Source organism: Rattus norvegicus, chromosome 1 (genome assembly GCF_036323735.1).
Source record: "Rattus norvegicus strain BN/NHsdMcwi chromosome 1, GRCr8, whole genome shotgun sequence".
Classification (NCBI taxonomy): domain Eukaryota; kingdom Metazoa; phylum Chordata; class Mammalia; order Rodentia; family Muridae; genus Rattus; species Rattus norvegicus.
Genome location: NC_086019.1, coordinates 31,633,455 through 31,648,649, shown reverse-complemented (window position 1 = coordinate 31,648,649; position 15,195 = coordinate 31,633,455). Strand labels below are relative to the sequence as shown.

General features: G+C 50.2%; 1 protein-coding gene across 2 annotated transcripts in view; it reads left to right on the top strand.

Moving 5' to 3' along the window:
- Positions 1-3,703: 3,703 nt before the first annotated feature.
- Positions 3,704-15,195, top strand: part of Lpcat1 (lysophosphatidylcholine acyltransferase 1) — a 50,326-nt gene continuing 38,834 nt past the window's right edge. Inside the window, exon 1 of one of the 2 annotated variants that reach the window (NM_001100735.1) lies at positions 3,704-3,975. In NM_001100735.1, coding sequence (NP_001094205.1) covers positions 3,841-3,975 — 135 coding nt within the window. In that variant the 5' untranslated portion in view covers positions 3,704-3,840. The remainder of the gene's footprint in view (positions 3,976-15,195) is intronic. The other variant, XM_039081212.2, reaches the window with a different exon arrangement.

Below are 15,195 nucleotides of genomic sequence, written 5' to 3'. Positions count from 1 at the left end.
AAAAGAAGACAATTCAGATATGCACAGGGCAATGAACGAGCTTAAAAGGCAACCATTAGCACAAATACAAAAGTCTCTTTAATATCTTAAAGATATAATTGACTATTAAAAGCAAAAATAATAATAGTGTGTGGTGGAGGTTTAGCATATATAAAATTAAAATACACAAGAGCAGTAGGGGGAAGGGCAGGAAAGAAACGAAAGTGTATGCTGTGGCGTCTCACATGTAAACTGGCATCATACTGTTTGAAATGCCATCCAAGAATGCATATTAAACCCTAAAACAGATACAAAATGTTAAAGAAGAGGTGAAGCTGGTGAGCCAATGGTAAGAGATAAGGGGGAAACCTGTTGAATTGGTCCGGAAGAGAAGAGCACAAAGCACGGACAGAGAAGGTAATCGGAAAGCAGACAACAGGACTGAAGACCTAACCCTAAGTCAGCTGGCACCTCAGATGCAGAGGGTCTAAATGAACACTGCTGGTTTGGTTTGCTTTGGTTTGGTTTGGTATGGTGTGGTGTGGTTTGGTGTGGTATGGTGTGGTGGTGTGCAGTGGTCTGGTGTGGTTTGGTGTGGTGTGGTGTGGTTTGGTGTGATTTGGTGTGGTGTGGTTTGATTTGGTTTGGTTGGGGTTGCTTTTTTTTTTTTTTTTTAAACAAGGGTCTTACTATGTACATTAGGCTGTCCTTGAAAATCACAGAGCTCCTCCTGTCTCGGCTTCTTGAATGATCTTGAGTGCCAGAGTTTTTTGATGAACCACCAATCCCGTGTATCTAAATAAATCCAGAAGGACTGGATTTTGAGGTCGGTTAAAAGAAAAGTGTGTTAACAAGATGGGGGAGCATGGCCATAAGCAGTGGGTGACCATAAGGAAGTTGATTAGTGGAGAAATGATCCCTCTGAGTGTGTATGTACCTAATGACATTGTGGCAAAATACAGAAGACAAGAGCTAAAAGGATTCAAAATAAAATAGGAAAGTGCCAGAATAAGCTTTGCCTCCATAATTAACAGAGCGACTGTAGGACGATGTGGAACCTGCACAAAAATATGTGCCGATGCAACCCACCAGCATTCACAGAACACTCCACCCCAAATGCATAATTACAGGCCACAAGTGTAGTGTGCTCACAGAGCCTATGTGTTGTGACCACAAAGGAGTTATTAAAATTAACGACAGGAATGTGCCTGGCACCTTTCCAAATATTTGGACATTAATAGGCAGCTAACAAAACAACTCATGGGTCAAAGAGACCACCAGGGAAAACAGAAAGTAAATTAAAAAAACCAGAGGAAAGTGGAAAACCAGCAGGCCAGCCTTGGTGGGATGCAGACAAAGACATGCTTATAAGAAAATGGACAGCATTGAATAAGAAAGGTCTGAACCCCCAATCTGCACTCCCATCTCACAAAGGCAGTGAAAGACTATCACAATAAATGTGAGGGAGAGGGAAGGAAATAGTTCCTGCCACTACCGCTATAAAAGGGCTTGCAGTTTTCACTCTGCCACTCTCCTGCTACGTGAGGACTTGGAGTCCCTCTCAGCTCATGCGGCATCTTGGAAGCAGAGATTGGTTCCATCAGACTTCAAGCCTGCTGGCTCCTATTTCAAGCTTGAGAGTGTTAGAGAATAATTTTCTGTGCCTTAGACAACATCCACTCCTGAGTGTTTTATTACAGCAGTACAAAAAGCCCAAGACAGAAGACTCCCCATTTGACCCTCTGATGTTCGTTGATCTGTGAGCAGGAGTGTTTTCCTTTGACAGTCACTTTCTGGCCTCTGTGTCTCACCAAAACCTGCTCTAAACAAACCATTTCCTTCCCCCAGGCTTCTCAAAACATGCTTCATTGACCATCCACTGTGAGTTTCCACCAGGCCACATTTCCCATGGGGCTTCCTCAAAGGTAGAGCAGGACAGGTAGTGAAGGTAAGTCCTCTCCTGGGAATGGGACACTGACCTGCCTAGCCTATTCACTTTGCTTAGATTGCAGGGCTGGGACAGGGTGCTCTCTCCCCACTCCCCCCAATCCATTCATGGACTCATGCTGTTCTGTGAACCTCCTGGGGCTGTGAACAATTGACTACAAACTGGGCTGAAAAAACAGCTGCATCCTCTCACAACTCAAAAAGATAGACCTCCAAGATCAAAGCAGAAACATCTCTCCCTGATGTCTCTAAGGGAGGGCTAATCCAGTTCTCTTAGCTTCCAGTGGCTGAGCAGACTCTATCAGGAAAACTCTGGTCTTACATAGTACCCCCTTTCTGCACTTGTTTCCTCGTTCAAACTTTCCATTCTTAAAGACATCCCTAATACTGGATGGGTCCCAACAATCTATTAAATTCATCATGATCATCTGCAAAAGATTTTCTTTCCACTGGGCTAACACAGCTACACAAGATGTTCACAACTCTCTAAGACCCAGCTTTGAGGCTACTGAAATCCTGGCCAAGGATACCCTCAGGCTTCTTTGCTTGTAGACTTCAGGTGGCACCTAGCCAGCCTGTCCTCCTTGGGCTGACAGGCCTTTGTGCCTAGGATTTTCTTGACAGGAAGCTGAATATCCCTGGATGCTGCACTCCCATGTCTGAGACGGGAACAAATAGGAATTAAGAGCTAGGATCAGTGGATCATGGCTAGGACACAGGACAACCTATCAGAGTATTAGGGTTGCTCCTAGTCCTTAAGGATTGCCATGGCCTTCCTAGCCCAGAGAAAAGGCTATGTGTACTGCAGCTGCTGCACAGCTCAGTTTACAGAGGGGATAAGGGGGTCTGGAGTTAATGTCAGGTGTCCAATACAAGACAAAGCTTTGAAGTGACAAGATCTGCACAAGCGTTTTCTTTCTAGCCAACTTCTCAAAACACAGAAAGGGGCTCATCACGGTCACACTTGTGTCAGGAGTTATCAGAGGCTCTGGTCGCTCTATGAACAGGCTTCTGTGAGAGGATGTGGTGGAGTCTCTCAGAGCTCTGGTGTCCACAGGAAGTTTGGACTTTGGGGAGGTTAGACAGGAAGCCAAGGGTATCTGGGATTAGGCAGAACTTGGCTCCTTCCTCTTGTCTGGTGACTGAGGCTAGACCCTCTGTCTCGTGGTACCTACTTGTTGAGGGTTCTATGAGCTTTACAAGTAAATGCACCTCGTGTTGCTACAAAAGGCATTTCATTAACTTTTCAAATGTGCACATTTTGATCGGAAAGCTACTTTGTATCCTATTTTAAAACACGATACAAAGTACTACAAAAGGCATTCAGTGACTCAAATGTATACATTTTAGCAGGAAGGCTATTTCGAGCCCTAGTTAATGGTGTGATACAAATTCGGGTCCCCTAACCTATCTTCTTTCACGATAGCCACTGATGGATTACAGTGGTTAAAGGAAGGAAGCTGCCTGTGAGGACAGTGCTGTGTTGAGAAGCCGGCCTGGCACAGTCCGAGGTCGCTCCAAGGTAGCAGGTTTGGGCGCAGATCGGCTCAAATTTATCACTAGGGTCCTCCACTGTCTCCGCGCTCCCAAGTTTCGTTCCTGCCACCCAAATTTCAAGGTCTCCTTACACATGCAAATTCGCAGGATTCCCCGGGTTCTAGGTAAGTCCAGGAGCCCTAAGATGCGCAGGCGCACTCATAGCCCAGAGCGGTCGGGGCGGGGCATCCCGTTGGTCCCACCCACGTCACGCAGCCCCTCCCGCGCCTGCGCCTCCGGGCGGCCGCGCATCCTAGGCCCTCTCCCGCGCGCTCTGCTAGCTCTGCAGCTCTCGGCTCTCCTGCGTTTGGCTCCGCTCCGCTGAGCTCGGTCGGCTGTGCTCCATCTGCTCCACTCCTTGCTCAGGCGCGAGCCGCCATGAGGCTGCGGGGTCGCGGGCCGCGGGCCGCCCCTTCCTCCAGCTCTGGGGCCGGCGACGCGCGACGGCTAGCGCCCCCGGGGCGGAACCCCTTCGTGCACGAGCTGCGACTGAGCGCCCTGCAGAAGGCCCAGGTAGGTTCTCCGCAGCGCTGCTGTACTCTATCCAGGTTGAGCCTGGGATGCGGTGGGGAGGGGCTGGGCTCCGCCTGGTCCTCCGAGAGCCGCACCCCTCCCCTGCTGCACTCTTCTAGCCCGCGCTTGGGTCGGGCTTCCCGCCGCCTGCGTCGGGCTTCCCGCCGCCTGCGTGCAAGCCGACTTAACACCCTCTTTGGTTTTGGTACCGGACCCTGCACTCCATCCCTTGGGCCCTGCACCCTCATCCCGGGCCTGGCGCGTGTTCCCGCCAGCAGGAGGCCTGTTGGTGGGCGGCGGTGGGAGGGTCTTCTCAACGGCAGCCCATTTCCAGGATCTCCGCTCAGCTAGGAGGCCTACTGTGTGTCTCCGTGGCCTAGTATCGGAACCTGGATTGTCACCTAGAGCAGCGGACGTGCGGGGCCCATGGCATAACCCAGTGGGATGATTTCCACATCCCTATTTGCAGATTGTTTCCTGTGTCTAGTACACTGTTTCGGTTGTTAGCGATGCTCCCTTGGGCTGGCTGTGCCCAGAATCAACTTTATACAACCTAGTTCCCACGTGAGAAGGAACCTGTGTGCCGCGATTGGACGGTAGTGAGCCCGGACCTAGATCTAGGCACAGTTGCCATCTGTTCTTGTGATTCTCACCGTGAGACCTTGGCACGTGGGACCTTTCCTACTCTGGGACCAGGTCTGTAGTGCTGTGGTCACTTCTGGGACCCTTCTTCGAGTATGAACAGGTTTCAGTTTCAGACTTCTGTGGCTTGCCGGCAGAGTAGTATTTCCAACTATGAAGGAGTAGCTCTGGGAGGAGATGGTGTTTCTAAATGTGTAACTTATCAGACATAATATTAGGGAAAAGTTTGTGAAGGCTGTTGAAGTTGTTACTTTCCCAAGCACCGGCTTCTTCTCAAAGCATCTCATGAGGTTGGTTCTCACCCATAGGAATGGGATGGTCAGGAGAACTGAACAGAGTGTAAAGACAGGGTTGCTTCATCTTGGCCCCCAGGTCTTGTCCTCTCCAGCTTGTGTCTGGAGCTTGTGGGGCTTTTCCTGGAGCCTCTGCTGCTGTCAGTTGGTCCTCACTGCCTGGGACTTTGCCCAGCAGGAGGACTTAGGGTGCAGTCATAGTTGAACTTTATTACTCTCAGTTTCATTCCATAACCTCCTACCCTACAACACTATCCTGGGTCACTTGTGAAACCAGTGGACCTTCCTTCCTCCTCCTGGATCTGTTGCCTGTGTGGATTTGAGGCCCCTCCCAAGTCAAGTCCACCCCGGTTCACCCTATTCCATCCCACCCCAATCACCTTAAACAATCCATTCCCAATCATTCTTTTCAATCCTAGTCTTATTAGCCTGCTTTTACCCATCTTGGTAGGTTTCCACCCCTATCCTAATCTCCTGATCACTCTGTCCCCACCCCCTACTTTATGTTCCTGTCCCTTCCCACTCTGTGTACACTGCCTCAACTCAGTCTGGATAGAACATCTTTCTCCCAGAAACCTAGCCCCCCATTCCTTATGTGCCCATGCTTGTCACAATCTTAACACTCTTAGTCAGATTCTAGGGCCAGGTCTTTGTTGCTCAAAAGCATGTGCCCATAAAGCCATGCCCAGAACCTTGGTGTGTGTGACTGCTTGGGTGTCTACAGCTTGTGGCTAAAGAGCATGTTTATAAAGGCTCTCAGAATTCCTGTTGAACGTTCCCCAAGCCATGCTTTGCAGAGCCTTTCTTTTTGGAGAAGGCTCTGTTGAAAAGTTTCTAGAGGATGGGTAGATAACTCATCCTTAAAGCAAAAGAATCCCACTTCCCTTAGGCTGAAGCTCAGGCACTTCCAGCTCGGAGTGGCTCTCCACTGCCCTGGGAGGGGTGAGTGTATAGCTTTGGATTAAGGACACACAGGCCACCTCAGCCTCTAGCAGCCCATCTGTCACTTAACTACAGATTTAGCAAGCAGCTTAGGCATTTAGTGGATAGAAAATAACAGACCAAGGTCTGTACACTGGGGCCGAAGTGCTCACTGCTTCTGGTTACAGCAAAGATGGCGATGAAGAAAAAGCCTCAGAAGACTGTCAGCTAAAGTTCTGTACAGTTCTTTATGTTTGAAGTCATAATGTGCTTTTCTGTCTCAGGATTTTTGGGGTACTTCCCTTGGGCTCTGTGGTACAAGCATTTCCAGTCTCAGCTCTGATGGGCTTCCCCAGTTTTGAAATTTACCTAGATCTCTGAGTTTACTTCCTGGAGAGCAGAGCCACCTTCTGCTGGAGCCCCGTCCTTGTTCAGTGGCATGGTCAGAGGACACTGGGAACCCACAGCACCCAGGCTCATCCCTGGTGATGGTGAGGTCATGTGACCTCCTCTAACTTCAGAGCCCTGAGTGGAATTTGCATAAATACTGGGAGTCCCCTATGGCCCGCCTTTCTTCTGGTGTCAGAGCTATGGCAGTGCACAGCTGGACTGTGGCTGTGGCTGTGGCCTGGCCCCGGGAGGAATGGTGATGCCATCCTGACAGCACACATCCTGCCACTCCTGTAAACAGCTGATGTTTTATGTTTAGTCTCCAGGCTCCAGGCATCTGGGCACAAGGATGGCGGTGTCCTGCTGACTCTTCCTGCCCACTGGGCCTCTGGACACTACAGGAGACTTAGTGAGGAGTGGTCTGTAGTTAAAAGATCCTGTTACACTTCACCGTGCTGCATGGAGGTGCGGGTGTTCTACAGTCTTATGGACAGCAGACACTGGGCGAACACTGGACAGGGAGGGTTTGTAGGAGGGGGAGAGAGATGCTGGAGTAGCTGACTTGGGCTACACAGTACCTAGCCATCCTGAGTCTCAGATGAGGGTATGCAGGCCCAGGTTCTGAACTGCCCCTCTCTCACAGGAGTGTGGTGTACCTCAGCGTGGATGTCTGCCTGCCTTTACAGGGAACCCTTAACTGTAGCAAGCCTGTAGTCCCTCTGTGGGCTTCCCTTTCATGTTCTTCAGTGTTAGCAGCAGCAGCTGGCTTTTGTTCTCCTGTTGACTCTGTCCTTTACTTTTTCCGCACTAGGCTCCACACGAGGCCTAGGTAGAGTCGCACTTTCCACAGCACAGACGGGAGCTGATCCTGGAGAGTCTCCTCTCACCATGGCCCTGGTCACAGCTCCCAGAGACCAGCAGAGCACACACCTTTGCAGGTGTGTACCATTCTGGCCTCAAGATTGCTGTGATGTCAAGACCTCCCCTCTCTGTGGTTCCCTGCTGGATGCAGCTGGTTTCACAGTTTCCTCACCCACTGCTTGGGGGATAGTGTACCAAAAGGAACCACTCACTGGCTGGTGTTTTCCTATGTAAGGCTTTGGGTTTAAATTGAATGTAACCCTTTCCATCTCCAAGTGGTCAATGAGTTACCATTCATTCAAGTAACAATGACCTATACCTAACTTGTGAAATGGGCTTAGAGGCATACAGTTTAAGGGATTCTGTGGTTGCTGGCAACCCCAGGTCAGCCAATAACCCTCTAGGCCTGTGCCAGTTTCCTGCGAGCAGACAGTGTTAGTGACTTCCATATGCACACAGCAGCCTGAAACTCTCAGGACAGACTTGAAGCCTGAGGCTGTTTGCAAGCTGCTCCGGGATGCGGCTCTTCTGTACACGTCTTCCTGTGGCAATCTTAGTCTGTTGCCAACACTGATGCAACTATATCTTTGTGCAACCGAACTATGTGTCTCCCTTTCTTTTTTTTTTTTTTTTAAATGTGTGTGTACATGTTTTTGTGTGTCCCACTTCTGTCGGGGTGTGAGCATGTGGTTGCGCACGCCTGTGGAGGCCCAAGGTTGGTGTTGGGAATCATATTCAATAGCTTGTCCACCTCATTCAGTGAGGCGTAGTCTCTTCATTACACCCAGAGCTCAGCTAGTCATTCTGTTAGTCAGCTTGCTCTGGGGATCCTATCTCCGCCTCACGAGGCTATGGTTACAGGTGAGCTGCTACACTCGCTAGGAATTTTCTTGGTGTACTGACTGGTTTTGTGTGTCAACTTGACACGAGTTAAAATCCTCAGAGAGGTGGGAGCCTCGGTTGAGACGAGGCCTCAGGCCTCCATGAGATCCAGCTGTAGAACATTTCCTCAATTAGTGATCAGTGGGGGAAGGCCCAGCCCATGGTGGGTGGTGCCATCCCTGGACTGGTGGTTCTGGGTTTTGTAAGAAAACAGGGACTGGAGAGATGGCTCAGTGGTTAAGAGCACTGACTGCTCAGTCAGAGGTCCTGAGCTCAATTCCCATCAACTACACGGTGGCTCACAACCATCTGTAATGGAATCTGATGCCCTCTTCTGGTGTGTCTGAAGATAGCTACGGTGTACCCATATACATAAAATAAATAAATAAATCTTTAAAAAAAAAAAAAAGAAGAAGAAGAAGAAGAAGAAGAAGAAGAAAGGAGGCTGTGACCTCTGCATCAGCTCCTGCCTCCCAGTTCCAGCCAAGCCTTGAGTTCCTGTCCTGACTTCCCCCCAACGATGGACTGTGATCTGAACGTGTGAGCCACCGAATGAACCCGTTCCTCCCCAGCTTGCCTTTTGGCCCTGGTGTTCCAACGCAGCAAAAGAAACACTAACACACTTGGATTCAGGGGACCCCAAACTTTCTCACAGTTGAGTGGAAAGCGCTTAATCAGTGAGCCATCCCGCTAGCCTGTGTTTAGCATTTTTAAAGATTGGGAGTTTTGTGCCTTAAACGATGGCCATCTGGGCCCAGCTGCAGCCTTTGTCAGGCACTTGTGTCCTGTACCTCCCTCCACACCACCCTCAGCCCTAGCAAAGTGCCCACAGTGCAGGTGTGCACTCCCATACAGTGTCTGAGAAGGTTCCCCAGGCTTCCTTTCCCGGATCCCTGAGGCTTGAGTGTCCAAGTCGATTTTTCATCAAATTGCGTCTCTCAAAGCTGCGTTCCAGCATGCTAGACCCAGGGGTTCTCCTCTTGTCTGAGCATGGGTCTCCTCCATAGCTACTTTCATTGGATGTAACCTAGGAAAATGTGTGACCAACCCATATGACCAGAATCACAGTTGCTCTTGCACTCAACCCTCGTGGGTCTGCTGCAGTATGTTAAGAGCATCCCTACCACTCCGGAGCTAGAGTTCCTGATGTCTCCCTGGCTCCTCTAACCTGTAATCCAGATGTGAATTACTGTGGAAATGGGCCCTGAGCTGGGAGAGAAGTACCCAGTTTGGGGGGTGGAGTGTTTGTGACGTTTTAGTGTGATGGCAGCCCATGTTACATTGTATCACCATGGCAATTCTTTTTAATGAATTTAAGTTAATCCATGTGCTCCTGGGCTGTTTTCCATGTGGTGGCCCTTAAGCACACTGCCCATGTCATGGGTGGTGGTATTAGTTGTGACTTAACCTGGGACATGCCACTTGGGCAGACCATTATTAATGTTGGGGACAGCTCTTTTCCTGGGTGAGCACATTACCGCCCAGTTATGTCTGCTTTAGAGCCTGAAAAGTGACTTAATTTCTTCCTAAGAACTTATTTGCCATCTACAGGCATTTTTAAAACGCAGTTTTAACTGTCGAAGTAGACGTAGAACTGGACTGATCTAAAGTCTGGGAAGGCAAGGGCTGGCTCTTGACCATGTAGTAGGGAGGAGCGCTTATGCAGAAATGCCTCTGGCTGGGTCAGCAGCAAGTGCCATACTCTAGGAGTCTCTTAGAGTTGTTTTGCTTGCCAACTTACCCAGTAAGGGACAAGGCCCATGGACAGATCAAACCCAGGTCCACCTGCCCAAGGAAGTCTCTTACCTACAGGAAGGAGTCCTTGGTTACTTTGTAATAGAAAAATCTGCCGGTTTTTCTATTGACTTTCTCATCTGTCCTCAAAAGTTCCCAAAAACTAAGCCCCCTCCCAAACAGGCTTCATCCTCCCCGACGCCTCCTAGGACTCTTTATTCTGGCCAGCACCGTGAGACCAAGTAACTCCAATGGTCAGTGAGGTGGAAACTGTCTTCTCTCCAGAGGCATGGGATCAAGTGGACTCTGTCCTTCAGAGGAATAACTAGTCTCTGGGACACAGTCCCCATAAACCTCTTTCCTGCCAGCTAAAACAGATTAAGGTGTATTAGTGGAGCCTTCTGTGTTTGCAGGTGGTGTGGGGAGGGTGGTGCTGTGGTCAGGGAGCTCAGGGAGTGCTAGGAACAGGGGTTCCCACCCACACAGGTTATATAGGCGGCCCTCCTACCCACAGTGGGGCTTGTGAACTTCCCTCTTTCCAAATGACCTGTCTGCCAGTGAAAGCAGCTACAATGCTCTGGGGCTTGAATCTAATGATTCCCTTACTCAGCCCAGGCAGTGGGCAGTGGACAGCCACAGATTGGGGTGAATCTGTCTCCTGAGTCCTGGATCCTCATGGAAGATGGGACCAGAGTGAATCCCTACATAATTCTCAGGTCTGTCTCTCCCACTACATGGTAGACTTCTACTATTGAAGCTCTCTCAGGAGTCCCCTGCCCTTTTGTTGTCTGATATTCATGGGTTCCAGCCCCCGTGACCACTGGCCCAGACAACACAGTGCTGCTGAGTGTCCCTACCTCTCAGTAGTAGAGTTAGAATGTGAAAATAGTGCTTGGATTGGGGAGAGCATGGTTCCTCGTGAGCCGTATCTGGATAGTATCCCTAGACAGGGCCTCCACGTCCTGGACACTGCATGAATGACTGGAAGAAGGATCAGTGTATTAATAAGCAGGCACTTCTATGACAGCTGATAGTTGAAGTTACCTCTTTTCAGACCCACCGTCCCCAATAAGCAGAGGCAGGATCTGTGGGAACCAGCAGAAGCAAGCCCTTCAACTTGAGTCTAGTCTCCTGAGACTGGACTGCTCACCCATAGGTAGCCTGGGCCTCCTGTAGGGACGCAGACCCGGGAAGCTGTTGGCAGGGCTCCTGTCTCAGCACCACCTGTTCCTCATAGTTCGAGTTGTTTCTACACGTGGTATTGAGCTGAGTGCCTGGAAAGCTCACTTTTGGAGAACTGTAATTATGGGGAGTCCTGCCTCTAGTGCTCCCTAAAGTAGGTCAACTGCCATTGAGTCCCTGTGGCTCTGGAGAGGGATTTAGGGCCAGTCTCTGTTTTTTTTTTTTTTGTTTTTTTTTTTTTAAAGATTTATTTTATGTTTATGAGTACACTGTAACTATCTTCAGACACACCAGAAGAGGGCATCAGATCCCATTACAGATGGTTGTGAGCCACCATGTGGTTGCTGGGAATTGAACTCAGGACCTCTGGAAGAGCAGCCAGTGCTCTTAACCACTGAGCCATCCCTCCAGCCCCCAGTCTCTGTTTTTGAGTCTCATTCTTGGAAGGCAGTACATAGCCCCCAAATGTATGTCTTCAGAACTTTCTGCTTGGGCACGGCCCTGGGGTGGCCGGCCACCCTGGCAGGACCCTAGCTACAGTTTATTTTGCTGCAGTATTTCACTTCTTAGGCTACAAGACTGTCAGAACATAACCACAGGGACCAGAAGGACAGAGCCACCATTCACCACCCACCTACCTCCACAAACACACATGCACACACGGGAATATGCACACGCAATCACACATTGAGACACAAGACCTGTGTTGACAGTTGCATGTGTAGGAAGAAGAGAGAAAAGCCCAGAGAGACCCCTGAAGCCAGACCAAGGCCAGATGCCTGACAGGATGGTCCCAAGTCAGAGAATAAGCATTGTCCTGAATAGCCATGTATGCTGCCCAACCTGGGCCCTCCCACCTTCGCCCTTACTGCTCCTTTGTTTGGGACATTGACTTCTGCCCATTTTCTGGAACCCACTAGTCACTGCAGAGACCTTTCAGAGTGAATGCCCACCCCCCACACACTTGTCCTCTTGCCATGGCTTCCCCCTGTGCTCATCAGTGCCCGGTCTTGGTGTGTCCCATTCTTGGCCACATTCAACATCACAGGTGTTGAGATGTGTCTGCTGAGTGGCAGGTCCTTCCATTACATGTCTGTCTGTCCATTCAGTCACATCACCCGTGTGTTAGTACAGGGGTCTGCCAGCAATGGGGTTCTGTGCTGCAGTTTTAGGAAGCTTGCTGTTCAGACAGCATGCGGGGGGAAAAGGCTGGTTAAGTGTTCAGTCCCCCAGGCTTCCAACAGGGAGAAGGCAGTTCAGTCTGGCCAGAGGGAGGGGTACCTAGGATCTGTATCTGTAAGCCACAGCGCTGATGGGAGCTCAGCCTTTTTTAGGTTCTTGACCTCGAGCACTGGTCTACAGGGCTCTCAAAGCCCAGAGGCCTCCATAATGAGGCTGAAGAGTAGAGGTAGAAAGGACTTGCCTAGCTGAGGCAGGCGGTCAGAGCACTCTCCTGACACCTAGCCTGCTTTGCCCTCTGGCTTCGGGATGCTCCCTTAACCCTACTCCACCTTCACCCCCACCTCGAGGCAGGGTGACTGCTCCCAGTGTGTTAATTTCTTTATCTTAGAGCGAGAAGGCCACACCTGGGTGTGCTTAGGGTGTTTCTTCTGAGCTTATCTGGAATTCAGGTTGTCTCTGACACTGCAGTGTCTCTGATAGAGCCTGCTCTTGAGGTTCCCAGGCCTCCCCGTTACTCTCCCTTTGTGTGTCTGGTGCCTTGGTTCTTTCCCACGGAAGGCTGCACTGTGTGGTTATGTAGTGTTTCCTCGGACTGCACAGACGACAGGGCCAGGCCTGGACCCTTCCTGCTGGGGATGGGTTGTGCTGAGACAGTTATATAGCCTACCCTGCTATATGGGGGTTTGCACAGGGCGAAGGTTACCTAACACCCCACCTAGCAGAACCTGTGCTGTGGGAGCCTGCTGAACTAGATGAACAGTTCCTCAGTGGGCACCAAGTCCCAGCACCTGCCCATAGGAGCACAGCTGTGCGCAGGGAATAGCCAGGTGGTAATGCTGCGTACAAATGGCATGAGGAGACCTGAGCCCATAATGAGTTTGACTTCCCGGGTCTTTAAATTATGGGTTCTAGAGCCATCTCTGGGGCCTGGCTCAACCCTTCATATGCTCATAGCATATCTCCCAGAAGAGGTGTGTTCCTAACCTGTGTTGTAGTTTGCAAACAAGTCAACCATGTGTGGCTAGCCATAGGGAAACAGGATTGTACCTCAGACAAGGGAGACCAACCCTCATACATCCACATGTGCAGCCTGCCTTTACTTAGCCCACAGTCTTCCATGATCACAGACCAGTGTCTCCAGAATCTGAGGCAAATGCCAGGGTGTTCCAGTACCACCCCAAAGATGTTTCCCCCAACAGTGCCATCTGTGTCCCAGCAGTGAGGCGCTGTACACAGGCCTGAACTGGGACAGTTTCTAGGATCTTCCCAGCAGACCCATAGAGGTTGGTGAAAGTGAGTTCCACACTTGTGGTATACTTGAAATGGGCGGTTCTGTGAGACCAAAGTGGCTGTGAGGACTGGACCGCAATGGTGTGTAGCAGGGCTAGCTAGCCCTCTAGGAAATCACTCCTGTAATTGCCCATGTGGTTCCTAAGGTGATTTTTAGTTTTGAGTGTTTCCCTAAAGACAGGCTCAGTTTGTTTGGACTGGGTCATAGGCTGAGACTCCATTGGATAACCCTTGGATGGACCTGGTATAGACCTGGGGAGCTGGGACCCAGGGCTTAGAAGAAAAAATAGCTCCATCTTAGAAAAGCTATATTTAATTTTAGATTTGAGTGGGAGAACTAAGAAGTACTTATAAATAGCCACAAGCACAGCCTCTGAGGAAAGTTCTGGTGGAGACGTGGACGCTCCTAGCTGTGCGTGAGCATCAGAAAACTCCCGCCTACTACACAATTGGGGTCTAAGGCCATCACGACAGGGACGTGAACATGCCAGTGAGAAATGGACAAATGAACCCAATGTAAATAACTCTGCTGAGTTGTTCTTTTTGTGGCCCCTTCCCCTGTGTCCAGCCTCATCTTGGGCTCTAGGGTGCAGAGGATACTAGAGCAGTGGGCAGGTGCTGTGGGCTCGTTCCTATAAAGAAGCTGGGGTCAGAGCAGCTTGGTAGGGCTGCTTTTGAAAAGGTAAGCGCCTGCAGCAGCTTAAGACAGATGTGTTCTCTTCCTCCTATTTCCTGAGGTTTGGTTCAGAAAGCTCCCTGCCTCAGAGCCATTGTTCAGCAGGAGCAGAGTCACTCAGCACCTAATTAAAGTACTGGGACTGCCTAGGGCAGGGGTCGCCTGTTGGCCTGTCTGCCTGCTTGCTTCTGTGTGGCCTGGGTCTAGTTGAAGTCACCTGGGGCTCTGGGTGGCTGTGGGCTGTAGGCTTCCACGATGTGCTTGGGTTTCCAGCTGAGAAATGTGTGCGTGACTTATAGTGCTTTTTAAAGCTTGAGTGTACCCTCATAGGAAAGGGTAAAGTAGACTGCGTGTGTCTTTCCTCTCGGTTTGGGGCAGTAGCTCTTGTAGGTAGGCTTTACTTTCATGCCGCACCAGACATTAGTCATTCGTTACCGGTGTGGGGTGTTGTCCCACACTTGGTTCCAGAGCTCATTTCTCCAGGTGTCTTAGTGCCCTGGAGACATCCCTGTAGTTTTTACCTCTTCTGTAACCCATTTGGGAAGCCCACTGCTGTATCCCCAGAGCCTTGAGATGTGCAGGTTGCCCACCAGCCTACCAGGATTGGTTTTGTTTTGTTTTGTTTGTTTTTGTTTGTTTGTTTTGAATACACAGGAAGCAAATCTGCCTTCCCTTCTGGACTCAGTAAAGTAGCCCCAAACCCAAGAGTCAGAGGCCCATCTTGGGCTGTATTCTGAAATTGTCTTGTAGGAGAAATCAAAACGAGCTGCTAAGGGAGAGACAACTGTGGCTGTTTGTCCTCCCGGGGTTGGCCCTATGGGGCAGGACAGCTGTGCTTTAGGGAGGGGATGCTAGGAGGAGTGTAGACTCAGCCACCATGCTGGTGACTTGGTTACCCTGCCGACCACTGGTAAAGGAAGTCCAGGATGATGTCATTGTAGTAGTACTGTCCTTGTGTTACGAGCTAGAATGTCAGAGAGTTGTGTGCCCTGAGAAAAGTAGGGATTCCACGTACTGGTGCCTGCTGTGTCCCCAAGTGGTTCTTTCTGTTGCTCCTGGAACCCTGGCCTTGGGCTCTGACCAACCGCTGCCTTGTTCCACGCTTGGGCCACTTGTGTTTCACATTCCCCTTAGGGGAGGTGAGGATTTAGGGCAGTCCTTTATGTG